Below are 22,329 nucleotides of genomic sequence, written 5' to 3'. Positions count from 1 at the left end.
TTTCTTCTAGCAGCCTCCATGAGTTATGCATTCATACAAACACTAGTTTCCCATCAATATATGTCTTAAACCTCACAAGAACATCAGTGAAAGATTAACATAATCAGTAATCATTTATTGTAAGTTGGACATGTCATATCTTGGCTTTTTGACCACAGAGAATGATAAAAAGTTTAAGAGTGGAAACTGATATAGCACTGAACACCTTCCTATGAATATTCTATCCTACTGAATATTCTAGTTATTTCTCAAATTATCATTTAGTTTTCTCTTACAAAAAGTCTAAATCAGGAAAGAGCCACTCAACACTCCATCTTCGGAAGTAACGGTGAAGTGCCAGATCTTCAATCAAGGCAGCTCTCTTAAAATAGGGAAAAGGCATGGAGAATGGCTTGGGCACGAGTTTTAGAAGAAAGAGAGGTATGGATAGGCCAAGGACACACTCCAGAGTAGAGTAAATGCTGTGCATAAAATGAGCAGCAAAATAAGCACAAATTAAAGATCTTTTTCAGAGATAAAAACATTGGAATGGCAGTGCATTTGTGGAGAATTAGCAAACTGGCAGGAAATACTAACCTGATTTGAAGATGTATAGAATTTTTTTTAAAAGCAATTGAAAATTTAAAACCAAGGTAATAATTACCCATAATGATAATAGATGACCCCTGTCTCACTCCTCCTAGAAACTACCTTGTGCCTTATAAACTACACACACACACACACACACACACACACACACACACACACACACACACACACACACACACACACACACACACACACACACACACACACACACACACACACACACACACACACACACACACACACACACACACACCATTTCAATTCTTCCCATGATTACATTTATCTCACTAAATAATCTGAGAGACTGGTACCTGTTGATGTATTGATTTTAGACATTTTATTCTGACCTCTTGCCCAATGGATAAGTGAGGATTTAAAGTTATTTCCCTCTCCTTGCCCCAATTCCATCATCTTCCTCTCTCTAGTGTAATTATAATTTTCATTATTCTAACTGGCTCTGACATCACAATATTTTCTCCTCTAGGAGTTCCATTCCTCACATTATACAATGTTCTAAACACCTTTTACAATGTGGCTGTCCCCAGACTAAGAGCTCTTGGTCCAGGCAGGAAGCAGGATGGTTTGCAGGAGGGGAGGGCCATTTCTGGGAGGAGATGCAGGAGGATCTGATACCTGAGCTGAAGCTTGAAAGCTGAGCTGCACAGGCACTGGGTAGATAGGATGGTTAGTGCTACTCCAGGAATGATGGACATGACAGACAGAAAGGGATAAAAGAACCACCAGAAAAACCCCAGGGGGGGCAAAGAAAGATGGATATAAGTAGGCAAGTCCTTTCTCACCAGGCAGGCAATGTCAGCCTGCAGCTGACTGGGCAAGTTGGCAGCAAGCTCAAGATTCATCAAAAGCTGAATCACTTGTCCTCATCCTGATCACCCACCCTGTTTCACCATAGGGATTTGGCCCACCACCATGATGGAACAGCTCACGTATCAGCCACAAGGGCTAAGAGGGGCTAAGTTAGAAGGGTAATAATTTCCTTGTACTAAAACTTCACACAAGAGAAACAGTATAGTTAAACAAACACCTAAATGAAGAATAGTAAACAGTTCCATGCTCTGAAATCTAAAAGGAAATATAATATTAAAGAAACCAACAAGTAAGTACCTTTTAAAATGATACTAACAGGATGATCATTCTTAAATCATATCAAAGGATAGCATTTGTGTATTTTGAAAGGGAGATTTTAAGTTTGTGTTTGTTCAAAACTATACTGCCAATTAACATTCTTTTGCTAACAAGAGTCATACCATTTTGATATAATAACAAAATGCCTAATTCAATCAGCTTGGACATTAAGTGATGTATGTAGCTGAGTCTACAGCTAATGAACTGCTTTTTTTTTTTTTAACCTTGAGATTTAGATCTGCTTCTCATTCTGATTTGCCTGGCAGTGTCCCACAGAGATCCATGATCTTCCTCTTGCTTAATTGAGGAAGGGAAGAAGAAAAAGCCAACATTTTAGTAAAGCATTTTATACTTCTGCACTTATTTAAAACATTCATATTTTCTGATTAATCTTTCCTTGTATAATTACATTTTAAAAGTCATATTAAGCTTACAGAGATAGTGAAATAAATGTCTCCATTCAAATGAACATTTTGTTCAAGATAGCTTAGGTCTTTTTTCCCTTGTATCACCTCATTCATTGCTTCTTCACATTTATCTGAAGATTTTTAATAGCTGCAGTTAGCTGGAACCTTTTAATAGCTGTTGCTTTATATTATGTTGGGAACCTTTCAAAGAGAAATTCTTGGAACATTATGCTCTCCTTTATTCAGACTATTTTTATATTTAACTATATTCCTACATTGGATAGATATCTACTTCCTTTTGAATTGTCTAATCTGAATTTCATGAAGTAACTGGACAGTATAGACTATGACAGGAAGAAACAACATGAAGAGCCCCAGGTCCATGAGATTCCCAAGGGGAAGGCTACTCTACACCCTAAGAATTCTACTGCTTTTATTTTAACTCTTTTTTTTCATGAAATACATAATATAGAGCTCATGCTAAATATTTTCTTATTTACTTAATCTTCTTTTATAATTGCATAAAGCAACAAAAAGCAGTATATGAACATACCAGTCATTTGGTACTCTAGATAAACTAAAAAGCTACTCAGGAAGTAAATATAGCTAAAAATGTCTTCAAAGCTCTCTGCCCTACTCAGGATTGCATCATCCTCCATCTGAAACATATGTAATACATTACATAATTTTTAAGTATTTCATTTCCTTTGTTTTGTCTTTCTTTTTTTGAAGAGTAATTACTTCTATTTTTTTTTTTTTTTTGCTTTGAACGGGCTTTAGTTCCTCATTCCTCCCAAATGTAAATAGGCATATGCTGTTTAACTATGTGTTACTGAAATATAAACCAAGCATTACTGCTTGTACCTGTAATCCTAGCTACTCAGGAAGCTCAGGAAGATAGCAGTTTGAAGCCAGTTTGGACAATAAAGTCTATCACTCTTACCTCCAATAAAGCCAGAAGTGGAGCAGGTGGCTCAAATGGTAGATTGCCAACGTTGAGCAAAAAAGGCTAAAGGGTAGTGTCCAGGCCCTAAGTTCAAGCCCTAATACTAGCACCAAACTAAACCAAACAAACCCCAAACTGAAAACAAAAACATATGTAATATAATGAACACCAAACATATTAGACAAAATCTAGAGTCAAAGTGCCTACAAGATACATGCCTATGGCATTAACTAAAAAGTTTAATTATCAGACAAGATTATAATGATGAATAAAAATGAATAACTCAAAAGCCCGAAAATAGAAACACTTGATCCATTTTTACACTGGTTGACCACAGGTTTACACTCTCCTCTGTCACTTAGTGGCTCTGTGAACTTCAGGAAGTGACTTACTTTCTCTGAACTTGTTGAATAGGAACAATAATAACACTTGGAAACTAATAATTCTGCCATACATTGCGAGGCACTGGTAACTCTTGTTAAGATTGTGAAGACAGATTGCACAATGGTCCAGAGCCTTTTTTTTCAATTGGTCTTGGGGCTTGAAGCCAAGCCCTGGGTGTTGTCTCTGAGCTCTTTTTGCTCAAGGCTAGTGCTCTATGAGCCACAATGCTACTTCTGGTTTTCTGGTGGTTAAACGGAGTTTTATGCTCTTCTCTGCTTGGCACTGAACCATGACCCTGAGATCTCAGCCTTCTGAGTAGCTAGGATTACAGGCATGAGCCATCAGTACCGGGCTAAGAAATTCAATTCTTTATCATTCATCTTCTGTCTGCTATAGTTCAAGACTAATTTGTAGATTTTTATGTATTGCTTTACCTAACTTTACCCCCTAGAACTCAGATTCTGCCTTCATACTTACGAGCTTTCTAGGCTGGCTCTAGAGAAATGCCTAGGTATTTTCTGAAATCAAGGGGCTTTCAGTGAAATGGGTGATAGGTTTGGGAGGGTTGTTTAACACATGGTCTCCCCAGCTCCGAGACATCTCTTCTCTTCCTCCTTTACGCTCCCTAACACCTTCCTCTTCCTGTTAATTACACCTTCAGAAAGTAGGGCTGTCTTTTATCAGCAGATACTCACCATCTCAAAAGGAAAAAATATACAGATAATATATGGCAGGTGCAAAGACAATGGGCCAGACAGCTTGCTTTCAGCTTCTTTGAGAACAAAAGGATATTTGCTATTTTTCTTTTATCTATGAGCGCCCTGGCTTGACCTACTTTTTCCCTTTTCCTCAGAGCTAAACCTGGAAATAATACATCTTATTTTTTTAGTTAAATAAAAAAACAAGTAGAAGAAAGGACCTTGCTTAGTAATGAGGGGGACATAAGCTTTATTCAATGTAAAGGGCACTGGGCTCCATATTCATCGATTCACCAAATAGACTTCTGAGCTTTAAAAACTAATTATAGGAGGACAGTGTGACTTTTTCAGTCCTTTTGGCTTATGCCATGTTTTGAGGTGCTCTAATGTACTACATCAAGCCTGGCTGTTAACTCTACCACACTGGAATATAAATGAGGTACCCCCACTCCTTCTTGCTCTCAACTTCTAATCTGGAGAAAGAATGTGACAGTTTAAGAGGAAATAATCAATCACAGATAAGCAAAACAGACCTAAAATTTGACTTCTCTTTTGTTAAAGCAAATAGTTTGTTTTTAAAACAATGTCTCTATGCAAAAACCTGAGCCGTCTCTCAGGCATAATATTCACTAAAAGAAAACAGTTACTATGATCCTAACTGTATAAAATTTAGAAACAAGTGAAACTAAACTATGATGATAAAAGTCAGAATGGTGATTAACTCAAGGGTAGAGCACTAGAAAAATTATGTGTTTTGATCTGGGAGGTAGTTACAGAATATGTCATCACAGCAAATTGTACTGCATGCAAATTATATTAAAATGAGCAAATATTAGCTGGTGTGGTAGCTCACACCTATAATCCCAGCTACTTGGGAGATTGCAGTTCAAGCTCAGTCACCGCAAAAAGTAAGACTCCATAAAAAAAAAAAAAACTGAGCAAAAAAGATAGCAAGTTCATAATTTAGCTTAAGTTTCCATCTTCAACTTTAAGATGGGAAGTTGAACAATACAGTGAAGAAATCAAAACTCAGGAAGGCCAGAACTTTTTTTTAATTCTACTTCCTTTAATTCAAAGAATGAAGGCGGTACACAGGTTCATCAATTTGGGTCAGCATTCTCTTCCTGGAATAGAGCTAGAAATAGTTTAAACTCTAAGCCATTCAATATAATTGATAAAAATGATTAAAAATCCTCTGCAAGCAGAAAACATGATTAAGAAATTATACGGTAATAAATGGAGGAAGAATGATGCACACATTCATTTAAGGTAATTTGTAAAACTGGAAAGAATAAATTATCCCCTAGTTATTTCTTTTAAGGTAACTATTATGGCTACTAGATCTCTTAAAAAATCTGACAAAAGGATAAGATTTCCGTGTAAAACAGAGCCTTACAGCTGACTTTTGTCCTAAGGTCAGTTGTTATTTCTACTTGGAGTGTTAATCAATCTTTCAATCATTCTAGATCTCTCCTGACAGAACACATCATGAAGAAACTCTCTACTATTTAAGCCATGATAATGTGATCTACAGTGAAGTACTAGGAATAGAAACAAACATTCAATAGTGTATGATTTATTTTGAATGCTGGGAATGGATATTTATTGCACCCCAAGTTTTAGAGGAAACTGTCTCTGTAGCTTTTATATAAGCAAATGTTTCCTAAATAGGCTAAAACAAGTCTTAGCCATAAAATAATTAATATGTCCAAGTTAGTGAAAGTTTTTGAAGCTTTCTTAGTAAAAGACACCACCAAGAGAGTAAAGAGACAACACATAAAGAAGCAGATGATTGGTCTATCTACAACAGAGCAGTTTCAAACCAACAGACAGACAATCTAATTAAAACTAGAGGGGCTGGGAATGTGGCTTAGTAGTAGAGCGCTTGCCTAGTAGCATGCATGAAGCACTGGGTTCAGTTCCTCAGTATCACATAAACAGAAAAAGCTGGAGGTGGAGCTGTGACTCAAGTGATAGAGTGCTAGCCTTGAGCATAAGAAGCTCAGGGAGAGCGCCCAGTCCCTGAGTTCAAGTTGCAGGACTGGCAAAAAATATATATATAAATAAAAATAAGGAGAAAATGATTTGAAAATGTATGTTATGGAATAGAATACTAAATGGCCAATAAATACATATAAGTACACTGAAAGTTGTTCCACTTCATCATTGATGGGAGAGATGCATATTTAAAGGACAATGCAATGCCTCAGCACACCTACTAGAATGGCTACAATTAAAAAGAGGGAAAATAACAAGTGTTGGTGAGATATGGAGCAACTGAACTGTCCCATCCCACGGTGAGGATGGGTGTAACTTACAAACACTGTGAAAACTGCTCAACTTTGTGAATTAAGCTCAACATTTGCATAAACTATTACTCCAAAATTCTACTCCTAGCATATACTCCACAGAATTGCACAGGTATCTCACTGACACTTGATGATGTCCCTCATCAGGTTGGTAGGAGTATCTTTCATTTGTGGTGAAATCTTTCAAATGAAGTCTTTGAAAAAATTGGGTACTCTCTTTACCTTTCTATTTCTAACTTTATTGTATGACACAGTTAACTTTGTGAGATTTATTTATTTCCAGTTCTAATCCACATTCTGAGACAAGTGAGCCACTGTTCCAAGATAAATTGAAAGTGAGCTAATGTCCATTGCTTCCTTTACTCGCTGGTCTTTGCTTCTATAAACAGATCCTATTTTATTTGTTTTATACCATTATTATTTTACTTTGATAATCACAAGACAGTCACAATGAGCTCAGTTTTAATGTGACCAAGTATTGCCAGCTCATTCATCTCCTCTACACAGTTACGATGACAGAGGTGAAAATCTTTCACTGTGACAGGCCAGCCATGTGAAAATGAATAGCTTCATCAAATTCCATGGTGAAGGAAATAATTTAAATTATACAGAGGTAAATGTTGAGTGATGCTGTTGATTGAGACCTTACTGTTATCAAAACAAGCAGAAGAGAGCAGACAACACAACCCATGTAAATAAACATGAGAAGAATATTGGTTTGTATGTTACAGAAAGTCTAACTAATAATCTTGACCTGAAGAAACATGTCCAGAAAAGTGACATTCATTATACTAGCAGGAACCTTATCTTATTGTCATATTCATAGGGAATCACAGTCTGTAAGTGCTGAACAAATGAGTTATATAGTGTCTCCTATGTAGAGAGAATGGTATTTAAATGGAATTTTATCCACTTTAGCCATAGTCCAGATTGGACTCATGTCAATTTCTTCTTTCTACTGTTTTGAACTTAAGGCATAGATGAAAAGTAAGGTAAGGCACAGGGCAAACACATTTTCAAGTTAAGTAATTGATCTTTTAGAATGATAAAATTTCATGTAAGAAAGACTTGGTTACACATGAACTTTTCCTGCTTATGTTTAATGTAACTTAGAAACTAGGTCTTTACCTGATGAAATCTTCTTCCTCTTCTCTCTTAGGCCTCAACTGTTTGGGCTGGGCCATGTTAATCCAGTTTAGTAGAGATTTCAAGAGTCTGCTGATATCATCATCTTTTGCCCATGATGCACTAATAACAAGTTTTTCTTCTGATTGGACGATGCCCCTAAAAAAAACCCCAACATGAGATACTTTAGCACAATGCCTGGTATTTAGTGAGCATTTTTTCATCTGTCTTTGCTGCAGGAGAAACATTTGATTCATCTCTCTTCTTAACGTAACTCAGTACCTGGCTCAGAAGCAACAATACTCATTAGTAGGTCACATGGGGAAAATCCTTTCTACATTTCTGTTTCTTAATTGTTGAGTAAAATTCATGAGAACTGGTATTACTACCTAGTCCCTCATATCATTGTTAATCCTTTAAGATTAATGTGAGTGCCTGGTAGGTTTGAGGGACAGATCTTCCAAAAAAATGTATATATGATAATATATATGTATATATGAATAGATACATGATGACATCTAGAAGTGACAAACATTTTACCAGTTGTTCACTGGCTTCTTGGTTTAAACTATCTATTAGTTCTACTCAAAGATATTTTTTGAACTGTGGATACAAATCTACTGTGCTCCAGATGTCAGGCAGAAAAAGTCTTTGATTATTTCTAACTCCAGTGGGCTTTGGCTACTGACCTACGGTTGATGGACTTTGAGTCCTTTAATAGGGCCCATGGGTTGGGTTCACTTTTAATACTGCTCTTCCCAGAATGAATCTTAAAGGTTCAATTCACCTAAGGGTTCAATTCCAACTTAATTAAAAAACTTCTCTTTTGGCTCAACATTTCTGCTGCTAAAGCTAATTTCAATTGCCTAAAAATCCTCAGCAACAGTGATAACACAATGTCATTTACATACAAAGGGGAGTCTAATTAGCTGAAGATGACCAAGACTTCAGGAAGTTCCTATCATCACAGATTGGAATATACTTTGGTGTTAAGAGTCATACTGAGATACATTACACACACCTAACACATATACATGATACATAGGTAATAAAAGTTCCTAGACCCCAAACAGACAAATTGACATTTGTGGACTCCTGACACCTGACAAAGCAACCTGGTCCACACTGCAGGCAGCAATATTGTGTGGCTCTAAAATAAGTTAGAATAAGTAAGAGAACTATGGGTGCTTTCTGGAATTGTGCTACTAACAATGCCCGTCCATAGAGATGTAAAGTTCTAAGCAGAGAAACATTGTCTCTCCAGTCACTCAGATTGCTCTCTCATGAGTCCTTTTCCTCTTGTTACTTCCTTGCATCTTTACTCTGATACAGACTAATCTCACAATCTAACTTTTACAACCTTATTTGTGGGGAAGAGTGCAATCTTATAGAGTGTCACCACATCAGACTATGATATCACAGTGCTAGGGGACCCTTAATAGTCTTTGACTTTTCTTTTTTTGGTACTTGGGGTCTGAACACAGACCTTCTCTTGTTTGGTAGGCACTCGACACCCTTGAGCTCCACCTGCTGTCACGGTTGTGCAGGGTTGGCCTTGACCTTCCCTCTCAAAGCTGAGATTACAGCTGTGTGCCAATTCTGGCTTACTGATTGACATGAATTCCTTCTAATATTCTTCTCCAGAGATGTGATTCCCCTCCTGTGTTAGCCTACTGAGTACCTGAGATTATAGACGGGAACTATCCCAGGCCTGAATATTTTGACATTTTTGAAAAGTGTCTCTGGTCAATTATTTCTGGTTCCTATTTCCCTTAGGGACTATTAAAAAAATAAACCAAACAACAGCAAAAAACACCCTCTTTTTCATTTTCTTACTTAACCTCATTGCTTATCCCCAATCCTTTTACTTAAGATCTTGGGGATGCTCAATTATTCCCTCTTTTCATGTATTTTCATTTTTTTCTTACAATATATTCTCCAGAGTTCTATGTTAGTTTTCCAAATAATGTACACATAATTTTCTTCAATTCAACATTCTTTTCTAGCTCTTGTCTCTTCTTCACAGACCCTCACTAAATGAGCAGTCTTTTCTTGGTCCCACCTGCATAAGATGCAGTTCCCTGTCTCTCTGTCTAGTAGGTGTTAAAATGCTGGTCCCTAGCTACTGAGGCCCTGTCTGATACCTGAACTTCAACTTCAGCTCTCAACTTCAACATTTGCTTATTACTAAGCTTTTTAATTCATTTGTTTTAATCACAGCATCTTTTATTAAATTTAATTTTATTGTCAAGGTGAGTACAGAGGGGTTACAGTTACATCGTAAGGTAGAGAGTACGTTTCTTGTTGAACATTGTTAACCCCTCCCTCATTTTTCTCCTACTTTCCCTCTTTCCCCCAGACTTTCCCCCTAAGCTGTAATGTTCATTTCTAACACATTGTCTTGTGAGTACCACTGTTGCATTGGCTCAACTTTGTCCTTTGTCTCACTATTTTGTTGTTCCCCTTCCTTTCCCTACAAATACAGTGACAACAGGGGATAAACCATAGGGAAAATACAGGGGGAAAAAGAATGAAAGAAAAAAGAAATAACTTCACATATTACATTAAAAATAGTAACAGAAAAATCTCTTGTTTTCATATCTAGGAGTTCATTTCACTTAGCATCATCTTATATACTCATATGTACATAGCTATTGAGCTATTGTGATCCTCTTCTAGGACTATCGGAGACATAAACTAATTATTACAAATGAGGGAAACCATGAGCCTATGTTTCTTTAGGTCTGGCTTCCTTCACTTAGTATGATTTTTCAAAGTCTTTCCATTTCCTTACAAATGGGGCAATACCATTCTTTCTGATAGAAGTATAGAATTCCATTGTGTATATATACCACATTTTCTTGATCCATTCATCAACTGGGGCATCTGGCTTGGTTCCATTTCTTAGCCATGGTAAAAATAATGCTGCAATGAACATGGTTGTGCTGGTAGCTTTAGTATAAAGTTAAAATTTAAAAAAAATCTAATTTGTATTTTAGGAGCAGCAAAGGGGTTGCCTAAATCCATTGACTCCACATTTGTATGTATGTATGTATGTATGTATGTATGTATGTATGTATGTATGTATGTATGTATGTATTTTAGGTCTGAGACTAGGACTCAAACTCAGTACATGATGCTTTCACTCACTGGCTGGCACTCTACTAACTGAGCCATGCCTCCATCCCATACAGGGTTAGTTATTTTTTTATGTTTCTTTTACATTTTTATAGGTAGTTAAAATTTAGTCTTAAATCAATTGCAGTAAAAGTTCTAGAGCCAATCTGGTATGAGGCAGCTCCCCTGGGCCCTGGTATGATTTATTCTTCATCTGATATTTTTAGTTGCTATTCTTTTGAAATATAATTTCTTTGATTTCTACAACATCATTTCCTCCTGAGTCTATTCTTGCTGCTGATGGCTCTTTCCTGTTATACATACTTTAAATAGTGTATTTTGCATGCAATTTCATCTTCTTGCCAGACTTGACCCATCAATATTCTGATGATTCATAAATTCCTATTTCCATGGCAGCCTTTCTTCTAAGTCTTTGGCTTACATATCCAAAGTGTTACTGACAAACTCTACTGGATGGTCTCACCAACAGTTAACATTAAAATAAGTCAACATGGCACATGCATGTAATCCTACACCTGGAAGGATGGGGCAGAAGAATAGCAAGCTCCAGGCTACATAGTGAGTTTTGTCTGAAAAAAACAAAACAAAATACTTCCCCCCAACCCATCATGAGTTCCTGTCTCAAAAACAGCAAAAAACACCTCCCATCAGTAACAATAACATTCAAACAAAGGTAAAATGAATCAAAAGGAGTTCATTTATTTTCTATGTCTCTCTCCTAACTAAACACCTAATTTCCCCTATTGGAGCCATTCTGTTATTCGAGTCAGGAACAGAGCTATCTTGATCACCCACAGTTACCACATCCTGCCAACTTCATCTCCTTAATATCTTATGAACCTGTCATTTCCTGTCCACCTTCACTGTCATTAACCAATATTTAAGCCCTCATTATTTCTCACTTGGACTTGGCAATGACCTTGTTACTGGGCTTCTTGCCTGGAGTGATATGACCATCAGTCCAACTTACATACCAATCACAAGAGCCGAATTTTTAAGCTACAAACACAATCATGTTATTCCCCTTCTTTGGACTCTTTAGAGATTCTTCATTCTATGTAAGACCAAGGACAGACTTAGCATGGCAAAAACATGGTTTCTAGCTGGATTTCCTACTGCACTTTCCTGCTTTGTCTCTGTTCAGTTCTCCAGGCCAGGCCACACTTCTGTACACACTAGTTTCACATTCTGAGTAATGAGTATTCCAAAGTTTCTTCATTCAGCTTATTGTTTCTGTATCTCTGTGTTATCACCACTTAAAGAGCCTTTCCCTCATTCTCCTTGCTTGCTTCTACTTATTAAGTATTACTTGCCTCCTTTTTTGCTACTGCAAAGGTCTTCCATGACCCCAACACTCCATGTTTTCAACCTTGACTGCACATTACTATTACTTGGAAAAGTCCAGCATGGTGGCTAATCTTTGTTACTGTGGAGGCAGAGATAATGAAGATTGTGGTTTGAAGCTAGCCTGGGCAAAAAGTTTAAGATCTCCAGCTCAACCAATAAAAAGTTGGGCACAGTGGTACATATCTGATATCCCAGCTGCCTTGGAGGCATAAATAGGAAGATTGCAGTCTAGGTTGATCTAAGTCTAAACAAATGAAAAAAAAAAAAGACAGAATGAAAAAGGGTCTGAGGTATGGCTCAAGTAGAAGAGTACTTGCCTAGCAAGGAAGGGCAAGGCTCTGTGTTCAAATTCCAGTACTGCCAAAGAATCACTTCAGAGATTGTAATCAACGAGACGCTGAGGCCATACCCAAGACTAAGCAATGAGAATCTCTGTGGTGGCGTTGATGAGTGGCCTGGCCAACAGAAATTTTTTGTTTTCCAGATGACTCAAGGGAAACCACTACCACTACCTTACACAAACCCTTCCCCTCACTGGTCCTGCTACATTCTTTCTTGTTTTCTTAGTTAGGATCCCCAAATGGATGAGCTCTCTCAGGGATGTGTTGATTTCTCATTTGTTTTTGTGTCGATCGTGCCTTGTATAATAATTGGTATCTGCAAGGCAGGTTAAGAATTGAGATAAAAATGAGGCCTCTTAGATTTTAAGAGTCTAGAAAACTTATTGGCTAAAACTGCTTTATTTTGTTTATTTTGCTTCTGGACTGAACAATTCAACCAAATTACAGAACACTGAATGCCTCTATGAATGTAATACAAGTCAGAATAATGAATAATGAATACATGCATGCTTTTTTCCAAAAATATTCAACGGAAACAATTCTTGAAGGTAAAAACAAATGAAGCAAAGAGTGGGTGTTGGTGAGCCTCGCTCTTCCACTATACTGATTCTAGGTGGTTGAGTGGCTCATTATTAGAAAACTCTCCTTGAAAACTCTCTGAAGAATTCCTGAACTGCCACCCCCTCAACCCCTCCCCACCACTTTAGAAAGGAAACAAACAAAAATCTTTCCTTCCTTCTTGCCATCTACTCACCTCACTGATAGCACCGGTCAGACCTGTCCATCTGCTCACTGTCTTTGTGTATCCTGTGAGTTGTGGTGGCATTTTGAAATGGTTTGTAAAAAAATTAAAAGAAGAATATTTCTAACATGGGGATATGACATAAAATTTCAATTTCAATCTCTGTATCTAGAAAGAACTTCGGCTGGGTGGCTTAATTCCTTGTAGAGCCATGTTACAGGTTCTCTGCTTCACAAGTTAGAAGCCTAGTTCACTTTCCTAGAATTTAAATTTTTGAACCACATGTGGTCTGCCCTGTGGTTCAGGAAATAGTGTGAGTCGGGTAGTGTGAGCTGGTAGTGTATATTTCATGGGTTATTATTCTCTATTTGAACAACTGATGAATAAAATACAAGTGAGCTTACTTGGACGCTGTGCTAAAGATTCCCATTTATTTAACTTAGATCTAAAAAATGACTCTAATTACATTAAAACCTAATACTCACTTTACTAAAGAATAGTTATCTTTTTTTATTGTGAAAATACTGTACAGAGGGGTTACAATTACATGGGCAAGATAATGAGTACATTTCTTATCAAGCATTGTAGCCTCCTCCTTTGTTTCCCCTTCCCATCCCTTCCCATCCTCCTCCTGCCCCCCCAATCCTCCCCGCCCCCCCTGCATGAAAATTGTAAAGTTCGTTTTTGACATAACGACTTGTACATCTCATTGTTGCAATGGGTCCACCTGTATCCCTATTTAAACGATTTGTTTTTCCCCTTCCCCTCCACAAATTATACCGACATCAAATACAGTGAAAGCAGGGGTTATACTGTGGGGGAGGGACATACATGACAATAAAGAAATAATCATAAGTATATTAGAAACAATCGCATGAAAGAAGAAAAACATTTGAATACATATATTAGGGTTCATTTAAGAATAGTTATCTTAACTAACTGAAATACTACCTATCTGTACCACTCTAAACAATAAATGCATATCATTCATATCAGAATGAAAAACAATCCCCAAAGCAAATCCAAATAGTCTAACTTACAGTACTGGCATCAATTAGATTACAATCATTCCCCAAGGAACCTTTCCATTCCAGTGGCAAAGTTTTACCCTGACCTCTTCAACCTGTGTAGTGACAATTTATTGTAAGACTGAAAGTTTTTGAAATTTTATGATAAGTATGTAGGAGTATGTAGATTACAAAATTCCAAAACATATGCAAATAGCTTTTAAAAAATGAGCATTAACACCCCCTTCATCCCTTACTCTTCTTCTAGAAGAAGGGTTAATCCTATCAACTAGAACCACAGTCTCCTAATTAATTCGAAGCTCACTGGGCCACACAGACAGAGCCATCTGCGAACCTATTTGTATGGGTTCCCAGGAGGAGAAGGAAAATAGGTGTCTCTCAAAAACAGGTGAGAAGGCTGCCTTGGGAAGGGTCCCACCCTCCAGACACGGCTGAGTGGATTTCATTCAGAAAACATCTGCTGGTGTCAACTGGCTCTGACGAGCACTGCTTCCTCACTGGAACAGTTGGGAAGCCAAGTGTGCAGGGTCCCTGGACACAGCTGGGGGGCTGAGTCTTTCATTAGGGAAACAACGAGGGGGCAGGTGGGGCTAATTGGATTCAACTGTTTGGTGACAGCAGGGCATGCTGCTGACTTTCCCAGACTGCATCTTTCAGATACTTCAAAAACTAGAAGCCAAGGTAGACACATGAACCCTGTGCAAGGCTGGTCCAAATGAAACTGCACTGGTCAGCGTGGAGTGTGAGTGACAGAGCCCTCAGAAGGCCACGCTGCAACTGCAGCGCAATGTCCAGACAGAAACTGACTGATCGTGACAATTGGGGACACAGAATAAGAGCTGGCATTAATTGCTGAAGAAAATCCAAACCAAATAAACAAAAATCCCTTCACATAAGCTGGACTAGACAGAATACCCAGGCCAAAAGTAGAGAACCATCAGCTCTCTCCCATGTGACCATGTGTTTGTCTATCCAGGAATAACAAATTAAACACTTGAAAGCTCTGTAGATTGACAATGGGAAATGATTTAACAGGACTCCAAGGGGGGAAGATTTGGAATCTGAGATTTTTTTGGAAGGTAATTCTTGAGTATAATTTAATAAGCATCATTAAATAGAGACGTTCTCATATTTAGAGTCATAATTATTTGACATTTAAAAGCCTAAGAATTGTACTTTAGCATAGGTAGTGGACCAAAAATTAATATAAAATCTTCCTCAATTGGTAATGATCAGATTTTTTCTTATGATAAGAAAATTTAAATGTATTCTATGTTTGAATGTCCTCAAGATCTTTATAAAAAGGTATTACACCAAAGAACTGTTTAAATCTTGCTAATCTTATGATTGTATTTAGAATAAAAGTCAAATTATCTGCTTTCAAAATCATTCATCAAAGGTTCCTAATCTTGGCTGCCTAAGATTAAAACACCCGAGAAGCAAAACATTTGAGAAGCTGGGTGCCGGTGGCTCATGCCTGTAATCCTAGCTACTTAAGAGGCTGAGATCTGAGGATCGCGGTTCAAAGCCAGCCCAGACAGGAAAGTAGTGAGACTCTTATCTCCAATAACCCAATAGAAAATTGGAATTGGCGCTGTGGCTCAAGTGGTAGAGTGCTCGCCTTAAGAAGAGCTGAGGGACAGCACTGAAGCCCAGAGTTCAAGCCCCATGATCGACAAAAAACGAAAAACAAACAATAACAACAAAAAATTTGAGGGCTGGGAAGGTGGCTCAGTGGTAGAGCGCTTGCCTTGCATGCATGAGACCCTGGGTTCCATTCCTCAGTACCACATAAGTAAAAAAGAAAAAAGCTGGAAGTGGTGCTGTGGCTCAAGTGGTAGAGCGCTAGCCTTGAGCTGAAGAGCTGAGGGACAGCGCCCAGGCCCAGAGTTCAGGCCCCATGACCAGACCCCCCCAATTTTTTTTTGAGAAGCATCTAAAAATATAATGTTTTTGACTTGGCTATTCAGTGTCCACCTAATTATCATGAGCTTACTCAGCACTCAGTAGCCTGAATTCATATAAACTCTTAAGCTAGTTCCTGTCTCCTACCTGCTTCTTCCTGTCTCCCCACCCCCCACCCCATAGCTCTACATGGTCTTTTCTCATTCTTCAGAATACACTTCAAATATTTCATACTTACTGAGGTCTTTCTAATTGTCCTTACCCAGAATCTTTATGATTTTATTCTTAATCACATCATCCTTATTACTGAGAAATTCTATTCTCTCTCCCCCTCCTTTAGAATGTAAAATGTGTGAAGGCAACAGCTCGCTTAACTGATTCATTTCTCTACTTAATTCTTAATAAACCATTGAAACATGTACTCAAATTTTTAATTTCTAAATTGTAAGTAGATAAATCACAACTATATATTTATGAGGGTCAAAAGTGATGCTATGATTTGTCAATATAATGTGAAATGACTAAATCAGCTAATCAACCAACATACTCACCATCATAAATATGTATCATTTTTTGGTTAAAACATGTGACCATGTTGGGTGTCAGTGGCTCTTGCCTGTAATCCTAGCTACCCAAGAGGCTGAGATCTGAGGATCACGGTTGAAGGCCAGCCAGGGCAGGAAAGTCTGTGACACTTTTATCTCCAATAAACCCTAGAAAACTGAAAGTGGAACTGTGGCTCAAGTGGTAGAGCACTAGCCTTGAGCTGAAGAGCTGAGGGACAGTGCCCAGGCCCAGAGTTCAAGCCCCACGACTGACAAAAAATAAAACAAAACAAAACATATGACCTTCATTAATGATTTTGAAACAAAAAATGTTATTGTATTGCCTTCACCACACTGTGCAACATATTTCAATGAAAAAGACTTACATTTCTGTCTGACTGAGTCTCTTTACCCTTCACCATCATCTCTCCATCTCCCTTTCCTCCAACCATCTTGTAACTACCATTCTATCTTGTGGTTTTAGGCATTTGATGGTTTAAGCTCTACCCAGAAATGAGAACATAAAACATTTATCTTTCTGTGTTTGTGTTATTTCACTTAGCATGTTTGCCAATCTTCTTCACCTCACAAATGATATTTTCTTTTTAAAAGCTGAATAATAGCAGAGTGTGGTGGCCACTGTGTATACATGCTACCTTCTCCTTCCCCAGTTATCTGTTGATGGACACTTAGTTGATTCTATAACTTGCTAGTGAATAGTGTTCCATGAAAATGGTAGTGAAGACATCTTTGTGGCATGCTGACTTCAAAGATTTTGGGTAAAGAAATATTAAGAAACGGGATTTCTTTCTTTAAAATCTTATAGTCTTCAGTACATATGTCTTTTATCTCCTTGATTAAACTTATTTCTAAGTATTTAGATGGGGGGTAGCTATTGTAAGTGGTACTGTTCTTTAGAATTTTTTTTTTTCTTTCAGAATGTTAACTGTATAGAAGCTGGGCGCTGGTGGCTCATGCCTGTAATCCTAGCTACTCAGGAGGCTGAGATCTGAGGATCGCCATTCAAAGCCAGCTGGGGCAGGAAAGTCCGTAAGACTCTTCTCTCCGATAAGCCACCAGAAAATTGGAAGTGGCGCTGTGGCTCAAGCGGTAGAGCTCTCTCCTTGAACTGAAGAGCGCAGGGACAGTGCCTAGGCCCAGAGTTCAAGTCCCACGACTGAAAAACAAAACAAAACTATATAGAAATGGTAATGTCTGACATGCTGATTTTATATCCTACAAGTTTATCATATTATTTGCTGGGTTTTATAGTTGTTTTTCTTTTTGGTGGAGGTCATTTCATCAATAAGCAGCAACAGTTTTACTTCTTTCTTTCCTATTAGGATTCTTTTCATTTCTTTTCCTTGCCTAATTGCCCAGCAAAGATTTCTTATACAGAAGTAGTGAGAGTGAGCTGCCTGGCCTCATTCCAGATTTTAGAGGAAAGGGCTTCAAATGTTTAATTCTGAGATTCATGCAACCATGGGCTTGTAATATATATATATATATATATATATATATATATATAAAATATGTTATATATATCATAATATATACTACATATATACAATATATATATAAAATACATTATATGTGGCCTTTATATATATATTACTGCTATACCTCATTTGTTGAGTGTTTTTACCATGAAGAAATGTTGGGTTTTGTCAAATGCTTAATGCAATGACACGCCATTTTTGTCCTTGACTTTGTTGTTAATATGATGCATCACATTTATTGATTTGTGAATGTTGATTCATCTTTGCATCCTTGGGATAAATCCCACTTGATCATGGTCGATGATCCTTTTAATATGTTGTGGAATTTAAATGGCTAGTATTTTGTGGGGCATTTTTCTAATTGTCAATTTGTCTATCTGTTTGGAGTATGGTTTCCTTTTCTTGTGATGACCTGGCATTAGTATCTGGGTAATGCTGATTTCAGTAATTGCTGAATAAATAAAGTAGCAGATTATATGATAAAGTTAAAACACCAAATAACAGGGAAATAATAAGAAACATAAAAATATATTTCTTAGGCCATGAGTAATGATCAACATTACCAATGAATTATTTTTAAAGTAAGTAACAAAAATGCCAATAGCAGCTACAATAATCATATTTGCTCACATTCTTCTAAGCACCTTAGTTATACTAACTTTTGATGCAACAATTCCACGTGGTAGGTATTACCATCATTCCCGGTTGGTAGGTGAAATACATAAAGGTCAAGGAACCTGACTGTGGTCAGCTGGTCGGTGAGGAGAGGCGTAAACTGGGTGCACACCTGCCATCTGCTGTTCTAAAGCTGGTGCTCTTCTCTCCTACACTGTCTCTCTAATCCACATGAAACATGGTCCAGGTTTGCTATTTCTTCTTTAATTCCACTGTCTCTTCTTTGGGCTTCACAGTTTTATAGTCCGATAGATGCTAGTACTACAACTTCCCCCGCTCTGACCTTTGCTGCAGTAGTAACCTTTCTGAACCTGTTTTCTCATCTGTAAGGAGAGAGAACCAATTTCACAGAGTTGTGAGAGACTAGATAAGCTAATGACAACAAAGTCCTGTGCACAGTGATTGTGTACTTTGCTGAGTGTTTATTTCTAGTCTAGTCCAGGTCCTTATTACTGTTCATCAAGGTCACTGCAATAGACTCCTATCTGATCTAGGCAGGCTGAATCAAGCAGGAGGAATGAGGACTGGCTGGTAGGTGCAGAATGTGTAGAACATGTGGTAGTGAACCACATCTGTACTGGGCCCAGAGAGCAGCTGAGGTGTCCTGGAAACGTAAAATGAAGGTGTCCCTTGATCAGTTAAACATGAGTGAGGCTTATATAGCGACTCCAGAGTAGATGTTGGAAATAATCATGTGGAAAAAAATCTGAGCAACTTACTTGTGAAGCTAAGAGTTCACACAGTGATTTTTTAATGAGTGACACACTTGAGACTTGCTTTGGGGAACATTATAAAACCATACTTGCCCAGGACTCACTCTCAGTGGACCTAATGTGGTAAACCTAGAATGTGTGTCTTAATATTTCCCCTAACAACTCTAAATGTGAACTGACAGCTCAAAAGCAGTGTTCTAGAGAGAGTAGCACATGCAAACTAATAAGCAATCAAATAACACACACACACACACACACACACACACACACATTAACCTGACAATAGGATAAACATCAGAAGAGTTAAACAAAATAAATACCAGATGAGTATCATGAAAGCTCACTTGCTAAATGCCTTCTATGAAATAAATACTATGCATATTTTATAGTGTCCATTTGTATCTAGCCACTACTTAACATAAATGAGTATGTTATATATATAGTATGTATATGATATACCCCCCTTTATCTATTCCTGCTTAACCACATTCACAATTATCAATTTCCCCCCACACATTGTATGCATAAATGGTACACCACAGTTTGCTCATTGTGTTCAGTTTTCTCATAAATTCATCAGTCACAGTAAGAGCCAATAAGGTGGCCAGCTCCGTGCTAGACCTGTTTTCTGCCATGAGAGATCACAGGTGTATCCAGCCCCATCCTCTAGCATTGGGCACTAAGCCTATGGCCTTGTGCATGGTAGGCAAGCCCTGCCCCCCAGACCAAGAGCACATTCCACTTGCTCTTCACACTCCAGCTTGCTCTCTTGCTCCTCTAGAAAGAGAGGGTGAGGCAGGAAGAGATCAGGAAAATGAGGCATGGAAGACAGCTGCCAGGAATTCAGGGACAGACACTGTATTAATGAATAGCTTGTTCTAAAGCACAGAAGCACTATTTTTGCTGTCTTACTTTCTTTACTATGCTGCAATATTTAGTGAAAAGACAAAAAAAAAAAAACAAAGGAAAAGAACAGCTCTCTTCCAACTGACCTTGCTCACATGTCTAGCTGATGAGCATGCTTGAAGTTGAGCAAAAAGAGACATGTATCCTATGAAAATGATTCCTTATTTCTCACAAATGTGAGAAATGAGTTTCTCTCAGGGATGAGCACCTGTCTTGAAAGTTTGTGTGACAGATCCATCCTTAGTCTGGAGAGAAGTCTACACATCAGTGACTCAAGACTGGAGCAAAATCAGGGACCCAAGTTCAGCAGTCCAATCTTGAGGTCTCTGGTTCCAGTTGATGAAACAATGTTACAACAAGAATGACAAAACATGCCAGGTATTTGAACAAAGGAAAGCACTTACCCTAAGGTGAGTTTAAGCCAAAGCCCAACCCACTTTTCTATCATAAATACCTAAGAAATTAGAGCACTCATTGCACCTGCTCTCAGAGGGGTGGGACCCATGTCTGGGTTGGGGCCTATAGCTTTCCTTTGCTTTGTAAGGGACGCTTTCAGTCTCTACCTTGATGCATTCTTATATTCTTTTCTGTAACAACATCAAGAACTTATATCCCAGGGCCAGGCTCTTCCTGTCTTTGGAGATGTCCTCCCCAAAGCATCCTCCATCCCATCCTGCCCCCCAGTAATAGGCTGTTACCCCTCCCCCCCGCAATATGCTGTGTCTCATCAATGGAGCCTCCAGAGAAGAACAGAGGTTTGTTTGTATTCTCTAACAGGCCTAACTATGTTTTGTGGAGTTTTTGGGGGGGTGGGGTAGGAGAGGGTCCCTACCAGCCCCTGAAACAAACTGAACTAAATTAGAACAGAAACTTCATAAAACTGATTTCCATTCATTAAATTACTACTTGTCTACACTTGAGCTGCTGTTTCTATCTTGGGACAAGGAGGACAAGCAAGAGGAGAGACGTGCTCAGCCTGGAAGTGGCAGTCCAAACCAACTGCCTGACTGCTAATGCAGTGCACTGCAAAACTCACAGCTGCATTTCCCTTTAAGCATTGAGGGGTGTGACTAATTAAGGAAAAGACTTCTAGCCCTAGTCTTCCTTTTAGGAAACTTCTGTAGCTAAAGCATGCCATGTGACATGGTGATATCATCACAGGGCACAATCCTGTTCTGCACAGTGAAGTGCTTGAACAAAGGTGAGATGTTTCTAACCTTTCCTCAGATCTCTAACTAAACACACAGCAGTGGCTCAGGTCCTCATGGAAAATGTGGATGATAAACTGGTTTCAGCAGAGGGCATTGTGAGATTGTGGATTTGATCATTTCTGCGAAAGATTTCTGCTGAGAATCATGTGGGAGAAAATTGAGTTGCAGTGTTTCCCCGCACCCTTCCTCCTTCCCCGATGTTATATCATTTTGGATCATTTGAATTGTATGTGGATTTCTATTTAAGTCAGTCATTTGCTGGCAGCAAAACTAGAACATTTCCTGTTTTTCCTCTCACTGTAATCAGGATTTGGCTGTCCAAATTAGGACTGCCCTAATTACTCCTCAGCAGGTGCCAATCTGGGGGAGGGCAATAAACGGAAGAGAGGAAGTGAGGACAGTTTGCATCTTCAGACTCACAACAAAAACACTTTTCCCCTGAACCTGAAAAATCTGATTACACAACAGGCAAGATGCCCCAAGAGGCTATACACTCTGTGTGTGTGTGTGTGTGTGTGTGAGTGTGTGTGTGTGTATGTGTGTATGTATGCATTGCTATATAATAAGCACAAAGATGGTTTTTTTTTACAGCCAGGAGCCTGTGGCTCACACCTGTAATCCTAGCTACTCAGGAGGCTAAGACTAAGAATAGTGGTTCAAAGCAGCCTGGGTAGGA

General features: G+C 38.3%; 1 protein-coding gene across 1 annotated transcript in view; it reads right to left on the bottom strand.

Annotated features, from left to right (window-relative positions):
- Positions 1-22,329, bottom strand: part of Exoc4 (exocyst complex component 4) — a 689,440-nt gene that overhangs the window by 124,429 nt on the left and 542,682 nt on the right. The window contains exon 13 of the mRNA XM_069996791.1: positions 7,607-7,762. Coding sequence (XP_069852892.1) covers positions 7,607-7,762 — 156 coding nt within the window. The remainder of the gene's footprint in view (positions 1-7,606; positions 7,763-22,329) is intronic.

This window comes from Dipodomys merriami, unplaced genomic scaffold, assembly GCF_024711535.1.
Source record: "Dipodomys merriami isolate MVZ:Mamm:240054 unplaced genomic scaffold, mDipMer1.0.p SCAF_5, whole genome shotgun sequence".
Classification (NCBI taxonomy): Eukaryota; Metazoa; Chordata; class Mammalia; order Rodentia; family Heteromyidae; genus Dipodomys; species Dipodomys merriami.
The sequence above is the reverse complement of the archived record's forward strand: the minus strand, read 5'-3'. Positions and strand labels throughout refer to the sequence as shown.